Here is a 13,231-nt window from a genome sequence, read left to right on the forward strand (position 1 = left end):
TGTGGTATACCAACATGAGCCAGATGTAGACCTAACCATATCAACAGATGCTTCTCTGTGGTATACCAACATGAGCCAGATGTAGACCTCCTATAAAGCTACAGCCAAAAACTAACTAACCTCTCTCAGGGGCAGTCCTCAGAGGCACTGGAGAAGCAAAACCCTCACTATGGGCAGACATGTAAGTGGAATTTCTCATGGTTCACCTTGCCTACAATGAGAAATTGCCTGAGATGGTTGCAAATGGTCTTTCCAGAGGTTCAGTGACTTGTAAAGAGGTAGATCACAGGCTTAGGGATGAAGTTCAAGCAAGAATTGTCCCAGAGATGAGAATGTTTGTGTTCCAGATGAACATTCACAAGATAGCCCCACACCAGAGAAGTTCTTAATAATAATGAGGACAGAATGACCTACGAAATAACCATCAGTTATGTTTCCTCTCAAGCCTATCTGGTGCAAGGACCACAGACTAAAAATTCTAAGTGTCCAGTAGGCAGCATAATTTGGAAGGAAGATAATTTGGTTAAAGACAATGGGAGATCCTCAGCATTGTGGCAAACTGGAGAGGGCACATTCTATCTAAAGAAGGCAGCTCACCACACCTGTAATCGCAGCACTTGGGGAGGCCAAGGCGGGCGGATCACCATGTCAGGAGTTCAAGACCAGCCTGGCCAACATAGTGGAACTCCATCTCTACTAAAAATGCAAAAATTAGTTGCGCATGGTGGCAGAGCCTGTAGTCCCAGCCACTCGGGAGGTTGAGGTAGAGTGATAGAGCAAGACTCTGTTTCAACAAAAAAAGAGAAGAAGGCAGCTCACAATAAGCTTGAGCTGAATCTTACCATGTTGGGATGTGGGCCAGTGTTGTCAGATGTTCCTTTGTTTTTCAAGAGAAGCCATAAAACCAGATGTTGACATGAAGTGTTCCAATTTTTGATATGTATGAGGGCCAAACACAGAAGTTTATAGGCCACATATGGCCTTTGGGATGCCCTCAGTCTAATGTTTATCCAATGTTTATTTAAAAAGGCAGTCACAGTGGCAAGGATGGAGGCTACACATTGGCCACACTGGATCTGCCACATGAACTTTCCTTCACTAGGGCCCACCCAGACTCTCGCTATCAAAGTAAAAACACCAAGTTTGTCTGCAGGATTGCTATTCCTTGAGCTGCTGAAAGTTGAACATATTACAAAGTTCAATCAGATATCTGGTGGATTGTTGATTAAGAAGGGCTCTTCCATCATGGAGGAGCAGCATAGGTAGACACACTTTTTGGGATTTTATTTTTCTGTCAGCACAACTATTGGTAGACTTATTCAATGCTTTATGCTAAGCCACACAACACTACCTCTAAGGAATTAACACCACAATTAAGAAAACAAATCAGTGGAATGATTGTAGTTTTCCTTGGCCTTACTGTATATCCTAATATCTGGAAGGAGCTAACCTTATGGAATGATGAACTGACCAATTATTGAGGGCTCACTCACTGTAAGACACAACTATCTTTGTTGTTGTAAGACAACACTATCTTTCAAAATATGGTTTTAAAAAATGTGGTATGTTCTCTGTACCAGCAATCATTAAAATATAGTGCTATCTGGGCATAGTGGCTCACGCCTGTAATCTCAGCACTTTGGAAAGCTGAGGCCAGAGAATCCCTTGAGTCCAGGAGTTCAAGATCAGCCTGGGAAACATAGCAATATCTCATCTCTATTAAAAATCAAAAAGAACATTAGCTGGTAATGGCATGCATCTATAGTCCCAGCTATTTGGGCGGCTGAGGTGGGAGGATCACTTGAACCTGAGAGGTCAAGGCTACAGTCAGACATGATTGCGCTACTGCACTCCTCCAGCCCATGCAACAAAATGAGGCCCTGTCTCAAAAAAAAAAAAAAAAAAAGATTGTAGGTTGGTCCAATAGTACTGAGTTATCAGAGCTTCTTAATATTAGTATCAGTAACCCCCAACTGGCAAATTTGACTGGCTTAAAATAAAATAAAATACAGCGCTATTTTACTAAAGCCGAAATACACAGATCAGAAATAAAAAGAAAAAGGAAAGAAGTACTTGTCATGGTATGATGTTTAATGACTGTTATGGGCTGACCCCAAAAGATGCTGAAGTCCTAATCCCCTCGTACCTGTAAATATGACTTTATTATGAAATAGGGTCTTTGTAGATGATCAAATTAAGATGAGGTCATTAGGGTAGGCCTTAATCCAGTGAGGCTTGTGCCCTTATAAAAAGGGGAAATGTGGGCACAGAAACAGACGTGTATGGAGGGAAAACGATGTGAAGACACAGGAATAATGCCACCCAAGAGCCAAGGAACATCCGAGGTTACCAGGAGCTAGCAGAAAGCATGAAACATATTCTCCTCTCACAGCCCTCAGAAGAAACCAACCTTCCCGATACCTTGATTTTGGACTTCTAGACTTCAAAATCGTGAGACCATAACTTTCTGTTGTTTAAACCACCCACTTTGTGGTATTTTATTATGGCAGTCCTAGGGGACTAATACAGTTACCTAATCTCAAATTTTTTACATTCTGTCCTCACAACTGCATTCTGCTCACCTAGAAATTTGGAAACCAAGAATGGTCTCAAGAAATGCATTCACCAGGGAACCTAACCTATTTTCCACTGAATTACAAGCTAAGACTGCTGTGTTGCCATTTGAAGCTCTTTACCTGCTGGAAAAATAATAATAATAATAATAATAATAAGAGGATTATGTTAGAAGGAAGACAATAATCCAGGCAAAATAGTGTTGTTGCCACATACTAATCAGGGTTAGGTGTGAAGCCCCTCCAGGATGACTACTGTCCACAGGAGAAATAGGAAAAGAAACAATGGATGGAGCATCCACAGGTAGGGACAATAAGGGCTCAGATTCTTCCTGATTATGCTGTGGTTCATCTTATTGAGCAAACACAAACATGAGGCCCTTGCATCCTGAGGGTAAGAGAGCTATGAAATGGGTAGGGAAAGAGTCATAAATACCAGCTCATGCTTGCAACCAAGGGAGAGACAGGCAAGCCCTAAAACCATTACCTGTATTCCCTTGCCTGTATTTTTGGTTTTTCTTTTTCTTTTTTTTTTTTTTTTGCATATAAGATGTGTTGGTACACTATAATGTATCATTTTATCCATAAAGCATAGCACAGAAATACAGGAATCATGGCCATCACTTGATGATACCTAGGAAATGGGAGCCTCAAGCCTTCCTCTATGGATGTGGTTCCTGGAACCATCGAGGAGAGGGTTCTTTCTCTGTGCAGTAGTCATTTGCATTATATTAGATAAATATTTTCAAATGGTATGTATGGAAAGAAGGGCAAGTGTATATGTTACACAGCTAATAATTAGAATATGTAGACTTTTCTTATTTCTGTGTCCTTCCCAGCATCCATTCTTTTGTGGGAACTGTTCTTCCAGCACTCTATGCAATTCTAGTGAGCTGTCAATCACAGGACTCCAGTGCCAGGCTAAGGCAAAATGATCAGGGTCTCCTAGGAATTTGAACTCTTCACAGAGACACACAGGACTGGAAGACAGAATTGAGTCATTTGATTAGCAGCTCCTAAAGTACTGTCACATGAGTTCCCACTGTATAGGTCACCTAAATGTTCACACTCCTGGCTTCTGTAGGCCTGGTTGTTCAGCTAGCCATTCAATAGCCTTCCAATAAATTATTCAACTGCTCCTTCCTTCCTTCCTCTCTTTTTTCTTTTCCTTTCTTCTTTCCTTTAGTTAGCAAGAGTTGAGTTCATTACTATTGCTTATAGGCAAAGAATACTGTATTATCAGGCATAATATTTTGAAGGTTTAAGTATGTATATAGATCCCTCAAGTTGCAAAGATATAAACTTGGTGAACAGAAAAGGCCTATTGTTTCTTAGCATAGAATTAATAGTAGGAGAATATGGCATAGGGTTTGATGTATTGCGGTACATTAGAAATTGTTTCTAACTCTTCCAGCACAAACTCCAACTATAATCTAACCTTGATAAAATCTCTCCATCAGTGCAACATTTTGGACTTTTTAGTGAAGATAATTTAAGAAAAGACAAGGCTTCACACATAGCACACGGAATAGTTAGAGGAGGAAAGAAAAGGGTACAAAGAGGAGGAAAATATGAGTCAGTAGTGTCTAGAGTAGCCTGCACTCACCCAGGGTGGCAGTCTAGATAAGGCCAAAGGGACATCCTCTTTCTCCTATTTCCCCTCACCACATGCCTAAGTGGGAAATGATTAAAATATGTAGACAGTATCTATTTTATTTTCATTATTTTTGGAGACAGGATCTCGCTCTATCACCCAGGCTGGAGCGCAGTGGCATAATCATGCTCGCTGCAACCTCAACCTCCTGGGCTGAAGTGACCCTCCCACCTTAGACCCCTGAGGAGCTGGGCCTACAAATGTGTACCAACATATCCGGCTAATTTTTTTTTTTTTTTAATGTCTTCTGTAGAGACAGGATCTCATATGTTGCTCAGGCTGGTCTTGAACTCCTGGCTTCATGCAATCCTTCCTCCTCAGCCTCCCAAAGTGCTGGGATTACAGGTGTGAGCAACCATGACTGGGTGACAGTATATATGTTAAATACAGAGATTCTCATCCCTCTCTCTCATACATATATGTATGTATACATACATATATGTATTCTGGAAAATTAGTTAATATCTCTCAACAATTTCTTTTTTTAATTTTTAAACAAATAAGTTGAATTAGATTATTTCTAATAACTCTTCCTAAAATAAAACTATGATTTGTAAATGTTTTTCTTTAAATCACAACTATAAGCCAGCCATGGTGGTGCATACCTATAGTCCCACATACTCAGGAGGCTGATTGGAGGATTGCTTGAGGTCAGGAGTTCAAAGCTGTAGTACCTGTGAATAGTCACTGCACTCTAGTCTGGGCAAGATAGCGAGACTTTTTTTAATCACAAAAATATATTTTTAAATGGTCCATAGCTTTCTATGTCCTAAACAATGAATTATAGGCTGGGTGCGGTGGCTCACACCTGTAATCCCAGCACTTTGGGAGGCCAAGACAGGAGGATCACTGGAGGTCAGGAGTTCAAGACCTGCTTGTCCAAGATGGTGAAACTCTGTCTCTACAAAAAATACAAAAATTCTCTGGGTGTGGTGGTGCATGCCTATAATACCAGCTACACGGGAGGCTGAGGTGAAAGGATGCCTGTAATACCAGCTACCCAGGAGGCGGAGGTTGCAGTGAGCTGGGATCATCCCACTGCACTCCTGCACTCCAGCCTGGGCAACAGGGTGAGACTCCATCTCTAAATAAATAATTCTAAATAAGGGACTACACAATGAATTACAAATAAAATATTTATAATTCGAATTATATCTCAAATTTTAAATCATATAGAGGCTGGGCACGGTGACTCTCACCTGTAATCTCAGCACTTCGGCCAGCCAAAGTAGGCAGGCCGCTTGAACTCAGGAGTTCAAGACCAGGCTAGGCAACATGGCAAAACACCAACTCTACCAAACAAAAACAAAAACAAAAACATACATACAGACACACACACAAATTAGCTGGGCATGGTGCCAGATGCCTGCTGTTCCAGCTACTCAGGAGGCTGAGCTGGGAGGATCCCATGAGCCCAGGAGGGGGAGGTTGCAGTGAGCTGTGATCATGCCACTGCACTCCAGACTTAGTGACAGAACCAGACCGTCTCAAAAAACAAATAAATAAGTAAAAATAAAGTAAAATTAAATCATATGGAGTAAAAACATCACATGTATATCTAAATTTCCTCTTTAGTAAACCACAGATGACTTTTAATCCAATTAAGCAATCAAAAACTTTGTAACTAAAGGCATTATGGGGCCAACTATTCTTTATGTGATATACTTGAAGAATTAATTTGTCTGCTTTATCAGTGTTTATATACAACAAGTGTAATTCCCCATATGTTTATATATAATACACACACACAAACCCATATAATTTTTACCTCTGCCTAGATTCAGTCAAAATGTAACAATCTCTACAAAAAGAAAAGGCCTAGCAAATTTCTATGATGACAAGGAGTTAAGTGTGGCAAGCTACTTTGCCTTTCTCCTCTCCAAAACTGAAGCAAATATTTAATTGTCCTAATGAACTATATAGGTAATAAGCACCTGGAGTTACCAATTGGCTTAATGATAGGGGTTTGAATGCTGAAGTTTTGCAGTTGTAGCTCTTTAATGTAAGATCAAAAAATAATGTTTTAGTCCCAAGTTAGATTTTTAAAGTACTGCATTCATCCTGATGACTAATAGAAACTAGTGGAATGTTAGTAAACTGATATATAATTCTCTAGAAATTTCCATCTTCGAAAAGTTTACTTTGGAGCTCTAGGCTCCTAAAAGTTATTTGTAATTTAGAGTTCTCACTCCCATTCCAATTCCTGAAAATAAAACATAAAACAAGAAGGCATTTTTGGCCAGGCGTGGTGGCTCATGCCTGTAATCCCAGGACTTTGGGAGGCCGAGGCGGGTGGATCACCTGAGGTCAGGAGTTTGAGACCAGCCTGGCCAACATGGTGAAACCCCGTCTCTAGTAAAAATACAAAAAAAAAAATTAGCCAGATGTTGAGGCAGGCACCTGTAATCCCAGCTGCTCAGGAGGCTGAGGCATGAGTATCACTTGAAGCCGGAGGCGGAGGTTGCAGTGAGTGGAGATGGAGTCACTGCACTCCAGCCTGGGCAGCAGAGCAGTCCCTCTCAAACAAACAAAAAGGCATTTTTATTCAACAAACACACTTACAACTTTAGAAAACAAATTAACTGACCACTAAAATGTACTAATTGCCTTGCTATTCCTTATCTATTTTTCAGAGAAAACTTAATATCCTGTCTTGAACCCGGGCATAAGGACGTCAAGAACTTGAAACACAAAGATAAAGAACTCATGCCACCACCTCAGATCAGTGGCACAGTGTTAAAAAATCCTCGGTACAAACGATCTGAGAAACAGAATACAGTATGTAGCAGTCCTTTTGATTTCAGGGTTAGAAAGTGACATACATCTACTGCTATACAAACCCTCAGTCATCCTAAAACAGGTCGTTAATGTGAGACAAGCAAACCAAGCTCAAAGTCCAGAAATTGCAAAAGGGAGGTAGGTTTCAGGAGACCGGTGTAGGCTGGGGGCAGGCGCCTGGACAAAGGGAAAACACGGTGTGTCACCTTTTCTTCCCTACTCATATACTAGAATCTGCTCATCCTGACTGGGAACTGCAGCTTTGAAGGGAAACGGGCAGGTGTTCTCATCCCTCCATTGATACTTAGTGTCAACCAGGTTCTTACATCTGTACTGTAGGCAATACATTCCCGCAACTGTGCAAATAGTGATCCTGCCCCACCATTACACTGCTTGCTCTATCCACGGCTGTTTCCATCCGCTGGGTGTCTGTCGGTACTTACTGGAAACTTTTAGGAGGCTGCAGTTCTAGAGAAGAAAATCCTACTAACCAGGGCACGTAGTTCAGTCGACAATGCTGGGGAAGGGAGAAGAGACAGACGCTATTGATTACTCACAGTTTGCCTCTGAGACGGGAAGCACTAGGAGGAGACACGCCAGCAGCGTCCCGCAGCGCCCACCCAGGACCCTCATTTCGAAGCGCGCGGAGGCGCGGGCGGGTACGGTGGCGCGTCGCGGCGGGGACCCGAGCGCTGGGCGCCGCGGAGCTGCGAGCTTGTGCGCCTCGGTCTGAGCAGTGCTGCGCGGCGGCGCCTGCGACCCAGCGAGCCTCGGCGGAACAGCCGGGGGCGGAGGGGACCGCCCGCTCCCAGCCCCCAGTCCGAGAGGGGAAGTGATAACACGGACATTTCCAGGAAGCTTTTCGGAGCTGGGGGATGGGCTCTAGTGTTGGAGGCCTAGTAAACACTGCCGAGACATCCTTCCTCACCAGCCCCCTAGTTGCTGCTTTTCGTTCTTTTCCTCCACAGTGTGAAGTTTCCGAAGGGGAAGGGGTGGGGAACGCAGTTATCTGACTGGTCAGGAGAACTTCCAGGGTTCAAGAGGACAGGATTGCTAGGTTCAAAAGGAGAAATAGTGAGACACTGACTTGTCCCTGAAAATATTAACCAAAACCTGGAACTCAATGAGGACTTTAGGAAGAACTATGGTGATAGTAAAAGCAAATGGGGTCATTTTGATCATCCACATGTTTTTTTGGTCTTGTATGCCATACAGGCATACAAAAAATATAAAGAATATGAAGAAAAGAAGGAAATATTAGAATAATCTGCCTTAAAAAAAAATCTTGCTCCTCTAAAGATTTCAGTTGAAAGTGAATATCTATACATCTACCTATTTATTAATTTAAATTGTTTTTTTTGAGACAGAGTCTCACTCTAGGGCCCAGGATGGAGTGCAGTGGCGCAATTTCAGCTCACTGCAACCTCCACCTCCCGAGTTCAAGTCATTCTCCTGTCTCAGCCTCCTGAGTAACTGGGATTACAGGCACCCGCCACCATGCCTGGCTAGTTTTTTTTGTATTTTTAGTAGAGACAGAGTTTCACCATGTTGGCCAGGCTGGTTTTGAACTCCTGACCACAAGGGATCCACATGCCTCGGCCTCCCAAAGTGCTGGGATTACAGGCATGAACCCTGCACCTGGCCTTATTTATTTATTTATGTGAGACAGGGTCTCACTGGGTTGCCCAGACTGGAGTGCAGTGGTGTAATCATAGCTCACTGCAGCCTCAAACTTCTGGGCACAAACAATCCTCCTGCCTCAGTCTCCTGAGTACCTAGGACTACAGTCAAACACCACTATGCCAGGCTAATTTTTAATTTTTTTTTTGGTAGAGATGGTATCTCGCTGTGTTGCCCAGGCTGGTCTGGAACTCCTGACCTCAAGTAGTGCTCTTGCCTTGGCCTCCCAAAGCTTTGTGATTACAGGGGTGAGCCACTTCTCCAGGCCTGAATATCTTTTTAACACCACAAATTTCATCACACTGCCAGTAATAATTATCAGCACTGAAAATTATGTGTCCTACATTATAACGTCAAACTTTGTAAAACCATCTGGAATCTATTAATATACAATTTGATAATACATCTTTGGATAAAATTCTGGGTTTTTAAATAATCTCAGAAGTGAACTTTGTGAAAGTGATATCTGGCTTTAGCTCAATATGAATTGACACTTGGTAATCTCAATTAGCCAAACTTTGGTTTTGATACAGACCTTCATATACAATTAAAAGCTGTCCAAAATTTAACTTTTAATCTAATCTCATTCATAATCTTAATCCCATCATTTTATCCAGTTTTACACTTCTCCATATCATCTTCTACCAACATAGTGTCTAATTTACTTATTATTTATATTTATTATCCACTTCATTTGTCTTCACCAGTAGAATGTAAGATTCATGAGGGCAGGAATTTTTAAAGGTTTTGTTCACAACTATATTATTAGTGCTTAGAACAGTGACTGGTACGTAAACATTTCATTCAGTTTAATTCAACAATGTGTGCCTGGGAATATTTATGCCAAAATGTCAACAATTATTCTGAAATGACAATGTTAACCAGAATCATAGCAGCATGACTCTTTTCATCATTCAGAATAAACCAGATTACACAGTAAAAAGCCAGAAAATTAGTGTTTTAGATAATAAGTGTTTATTTCTTGCTCATTGGAAGTCTACTACAAGTCTGCATGACTTTCCAGGTAACTATCTTCCATGTGTTAACTCAGCAATTCATACTGCTTTGATTTTACAGTCTCTCAAAGTCAACATAGTCTTCTACAATTACCATTGCAAGAAAAGAGAGAACATTGAGAATTGTGCCCCAGTTCTTAAATAGTTTTATCAAGAAGTGACATACCACTTACATTTCATTAGACAAAGCAAGACGTGAGGTATGCCTGACCTGAAGAGGGTGGGAATAACTGTTATTTCATGTGCCTGAAAGGACAGAGAACTAGACATGGTGAGCAGCACTTATGGCTACAAAACCACTTAAGATATTCAAAAACTAAGAGTCAGCTTTGCTAAGGGACTGCATGTTGGCACCAGGAATGCTCGGTAATGTTATCACTAGCAGAACTGGGGAAGGCAAGAAGTGGAGCAGGGGCTTTAATGGTATTGTTTCATTATGACATGGCTGAGAAAAATACAATGAATTACTGGCCCAGGTGACTGTGTGTATGGAGTTTGCATGTTCTCCCCACACCTGCATGGGTTTTCTCCAGGTACTCCAGCTTCCTCCCACATCCGAAAGATGTGCATGTTAGGTGAATTGGTGTGTCTAACCTGTCCCAGTGTGAGTGTGGGCGTGTATGAGAGCACGCTGTGATGGAATGGTGTCCTGTCGAGGGCTAGTTCTCACCTTTCACCCTGAGATGCCACCTATGTCCCTGAACTGGAATAAGTGGACAAATAATTATCTTACTCGTTGTCATTAATCTTTCTTAAATGTATGTATAACTCACATTTATTTCAACATTTACTATTACTAGGGTTTTCATCTTTATTTTGAAGTTTGGTGATGTTTTTGTGACCAGAAATGTACCATAGGAACTTAATTCTGGTTTATATCAATTTGTCTATGGTAAAATTGGTTTTATAATATGTTATTTTGTTTGAAATTATAGTTTCTAAGAAACTCTGGATGAAGATAAATAAGAATTTACTGCAAAACTGGTGTTGAGTATATATTTGTAAAAAAAACAGTATGGAGTATGGTTCCAAAAATGCTCAAGAAACATACACATCGCAAGACCCTTCAGTCACAGAAGTAATAATCAATTTCCACAAGAGAACATGTTTTAAAAAAGAAATGCAGAGGGAAAAGGTCCTGTCTTAGAGGTGACATACAGAAAGCCAGAGGAGGAATGGCCAGGGAGCTCAGAAGAGAACCAGGGGTAGTGCTCACTTCGGCAGCACGTGTACTACAATTGGAACAATACAGAGAAGATTAGCATGGCCCCTGCGCAAGGATGGCATGCAAATTCATGAAGCGGTCCATGCTAAATTTCAAAAATGAAGAAGAGAACCAGGGTAGGGCAGTGCGGTGCATAACTGTGAAAGACCAAGACGGGACACAGTTTTAGAAAAGTGAACTATATTGTATATATTAAATAATAGAAAAGAGAGCTGATTTGGTAATTAGGAAGATATAAGTTATATCAAAAAATATGTTTTCAGTAGTTAGATGGGACAGAAGCCCAATCATAGTAAACGGATCCAAGAGTGAATATAAACAATATAACTTTAGGGTTTGCAAGACACTAGTTTAAGAAAGTGAGTCATGAAAGTAGAGTCAGCAGCAACAGTCCTAAATCGGCTTGGAGTTAAGGGAGCATTGCAGTCTCATCCTGTCCTGCTCTTCTATCTCCCACCATGGATATTTGGAGGTAGGAGGAAACATACCATAAGTGTTTATGGGTGACACCAACTTTAAAATCTGCCATCTAGTATTTATCGGAAATTACACTTGAGCTTCATTTCTCTCATTTCATCATCTTAGCAACCTGGCAAAGTAGTTATTTTAATTTCCATGTTATAGATAGGGTTGTTGGAGCTCAGAAAGAATTATCCCAAAATAAAGGCCTTGGAAGCAAAGTTTCTGTCTCTAACCTTCTGTTCCCCATCTCTTGCACCTCATTCTACCCCTAAGCAAGCCATAGAAACTATAATTCCTCTTTCTCCAGGCACAGTTACAGAAACCACAACCCCCTTTCCCCAAAGCCAGCCATAAACCCCAAAATATTACTCTAACCTTCTTCCTTTCCGTGAAAGACCTGCCCATAAATAAATTCTTTGACCTGCATTGTTTGATAGTACGTCTTAAGACTCCCATTCTAGAAAGCATCCTAACCCATACCCTGGAAGAAGGAATGCTGAACAGTTAGGTCAAGAGGAATCTGAACAGATAGGACTTGCTGAGTTTCTTCACAAGTCTCTTCTTATTAGGGCATATCCTTTTTGACCAATAAGAGTTCTACATGGCTTTTCATTCTTCATCGTACCCAAGTGTAAAAATGAGTAGTTTTCCCCGTATCTTTGCATCTCCATTTGCAAGGCTCCCATGTCACGTAAAACTTGGATTAAATAAATTTGTTATGCTTTTCTCTTGTTATTCTATCTTTTTGTTCTATGAGTGTTGGCTCTGACTATTAAGATGAGAAGAAAAGGTATCACCCCCTTTGTTCCCCATAAGGCACAGTATTTTGGAGACAGCAAGCTGTATGAGATGTATATAAATTTGAATTAAAATTACATGAGGCTGGGTGCCGTGGCTCATGCCTGTAATCCCAGCACTTTGGGAAGCTGAGGCAGGTGGATCATTTGAGGCCAGGAGTTCGAGACCAGCCTGGGCAACATGATGAAACCCCATTTCTACAAAAAATAGAAAAATCAGCTGGGCGTGATGGCACACATCTGTAGTCCCAGCTACTTGGGAGGCTGAGGTAGGAGGATCACTTGACCCCAGGAGGCAGAGGTTGCAGTGAATGGAGATCATGCCACTGCACCCCTGCCTGGGTGACAGAGGGAGACTCTGTCTCAAAAACAAAACAAAACAAAGTTACACGAGTTAGTAAAGGATAGAGAGTAATTTAAAACCTGTATCTATCTTAGTTTCATATCATTATATTCCCCATGAATACACTGGGATTCTCAGTGCCTTCTATCCTTTTATCAGGATTTGATAATATTTATTTAAGTAGAAAATGGACACACAGATCCCTACATATTGTGCATAACTTTTTTTCCCTACAGAAATGTCCTTGTCATTTCTTATTCTCCAAAGAATATAAAAGAAATGCAAATATTACATACCTCTTTAAAAAATAAACCGTTACAAAATAGTCAAGAGATAACAATCTTCATCTTGCAGAAATCAAATAGCCAGCAATTTATGTACCTAAAAATCCCGAAACAAACATACATCAAATGGTTATTTATTTATTTATTTATTGTTGAAACGGAGTCTCGCTCTGTTACCCAGGCTGGACTGCAGTGGCGAGATCTCATCTCACTGCAACCTCCGCCTCCCAGGTTCAAGCGATTCCCCTGCTTCAGCCTCCCGCGTAGTGGGACTACAGGCGCGTGCCACCACACCCGGCTAGTTTTTCTTTCTTTCTTTTTTTTTTTGCATTTTTAGTAGAGACGGGGTTTCATCGTATTAGCCAGGATGGTCTGGATCGCCTGGTCTCCTAATCCGCCCGCCTTGGCCTCCCAAGATG

General features: G+C 41.3%; 1 protein-coding gene across 1 annotated transcript in view; it reads right to left on the reverse strand.

Annotated features, from left to right (window-relative positions):
• The window catches only part of PROS1 (protein S (alpha)), a 101,360-nt gene extending 93,372 nt beyond the window's left edge, over positions 1–7,988 (reverse strand). Inside the window, exon 1 of the mRNA XM_011927602.1 lies at positions 7,563–7,988. Coding sequence (XP_011782992.1) covers positions 7,563–7,638 — 76 coding nt within the window. The 5' untranslated portion in view covers positions 7,639–7,988. The remainder of the gene's footprint in view (positions 1–7,562) is intronic.
• Between the last annotated feature and the right edge of the window lie 5,243 nt (positions 7,989–13,231).

Source organism: Colobus angolensis, unplaced genomic scaffold (assembly GCF_000951035.1).
Source record: "Colobus angolensis palliatus isolate OR3802 unplaced genomic scaffold, Cang.pa_1.0 Scaffold73, whole genome shotgun sequence".
Lineage (NCBI taxonomy): Eukaryota > Metazoa > Chordata > Mammalia > Primates > Cercopithecidae > Colobus > Colobus angolensis.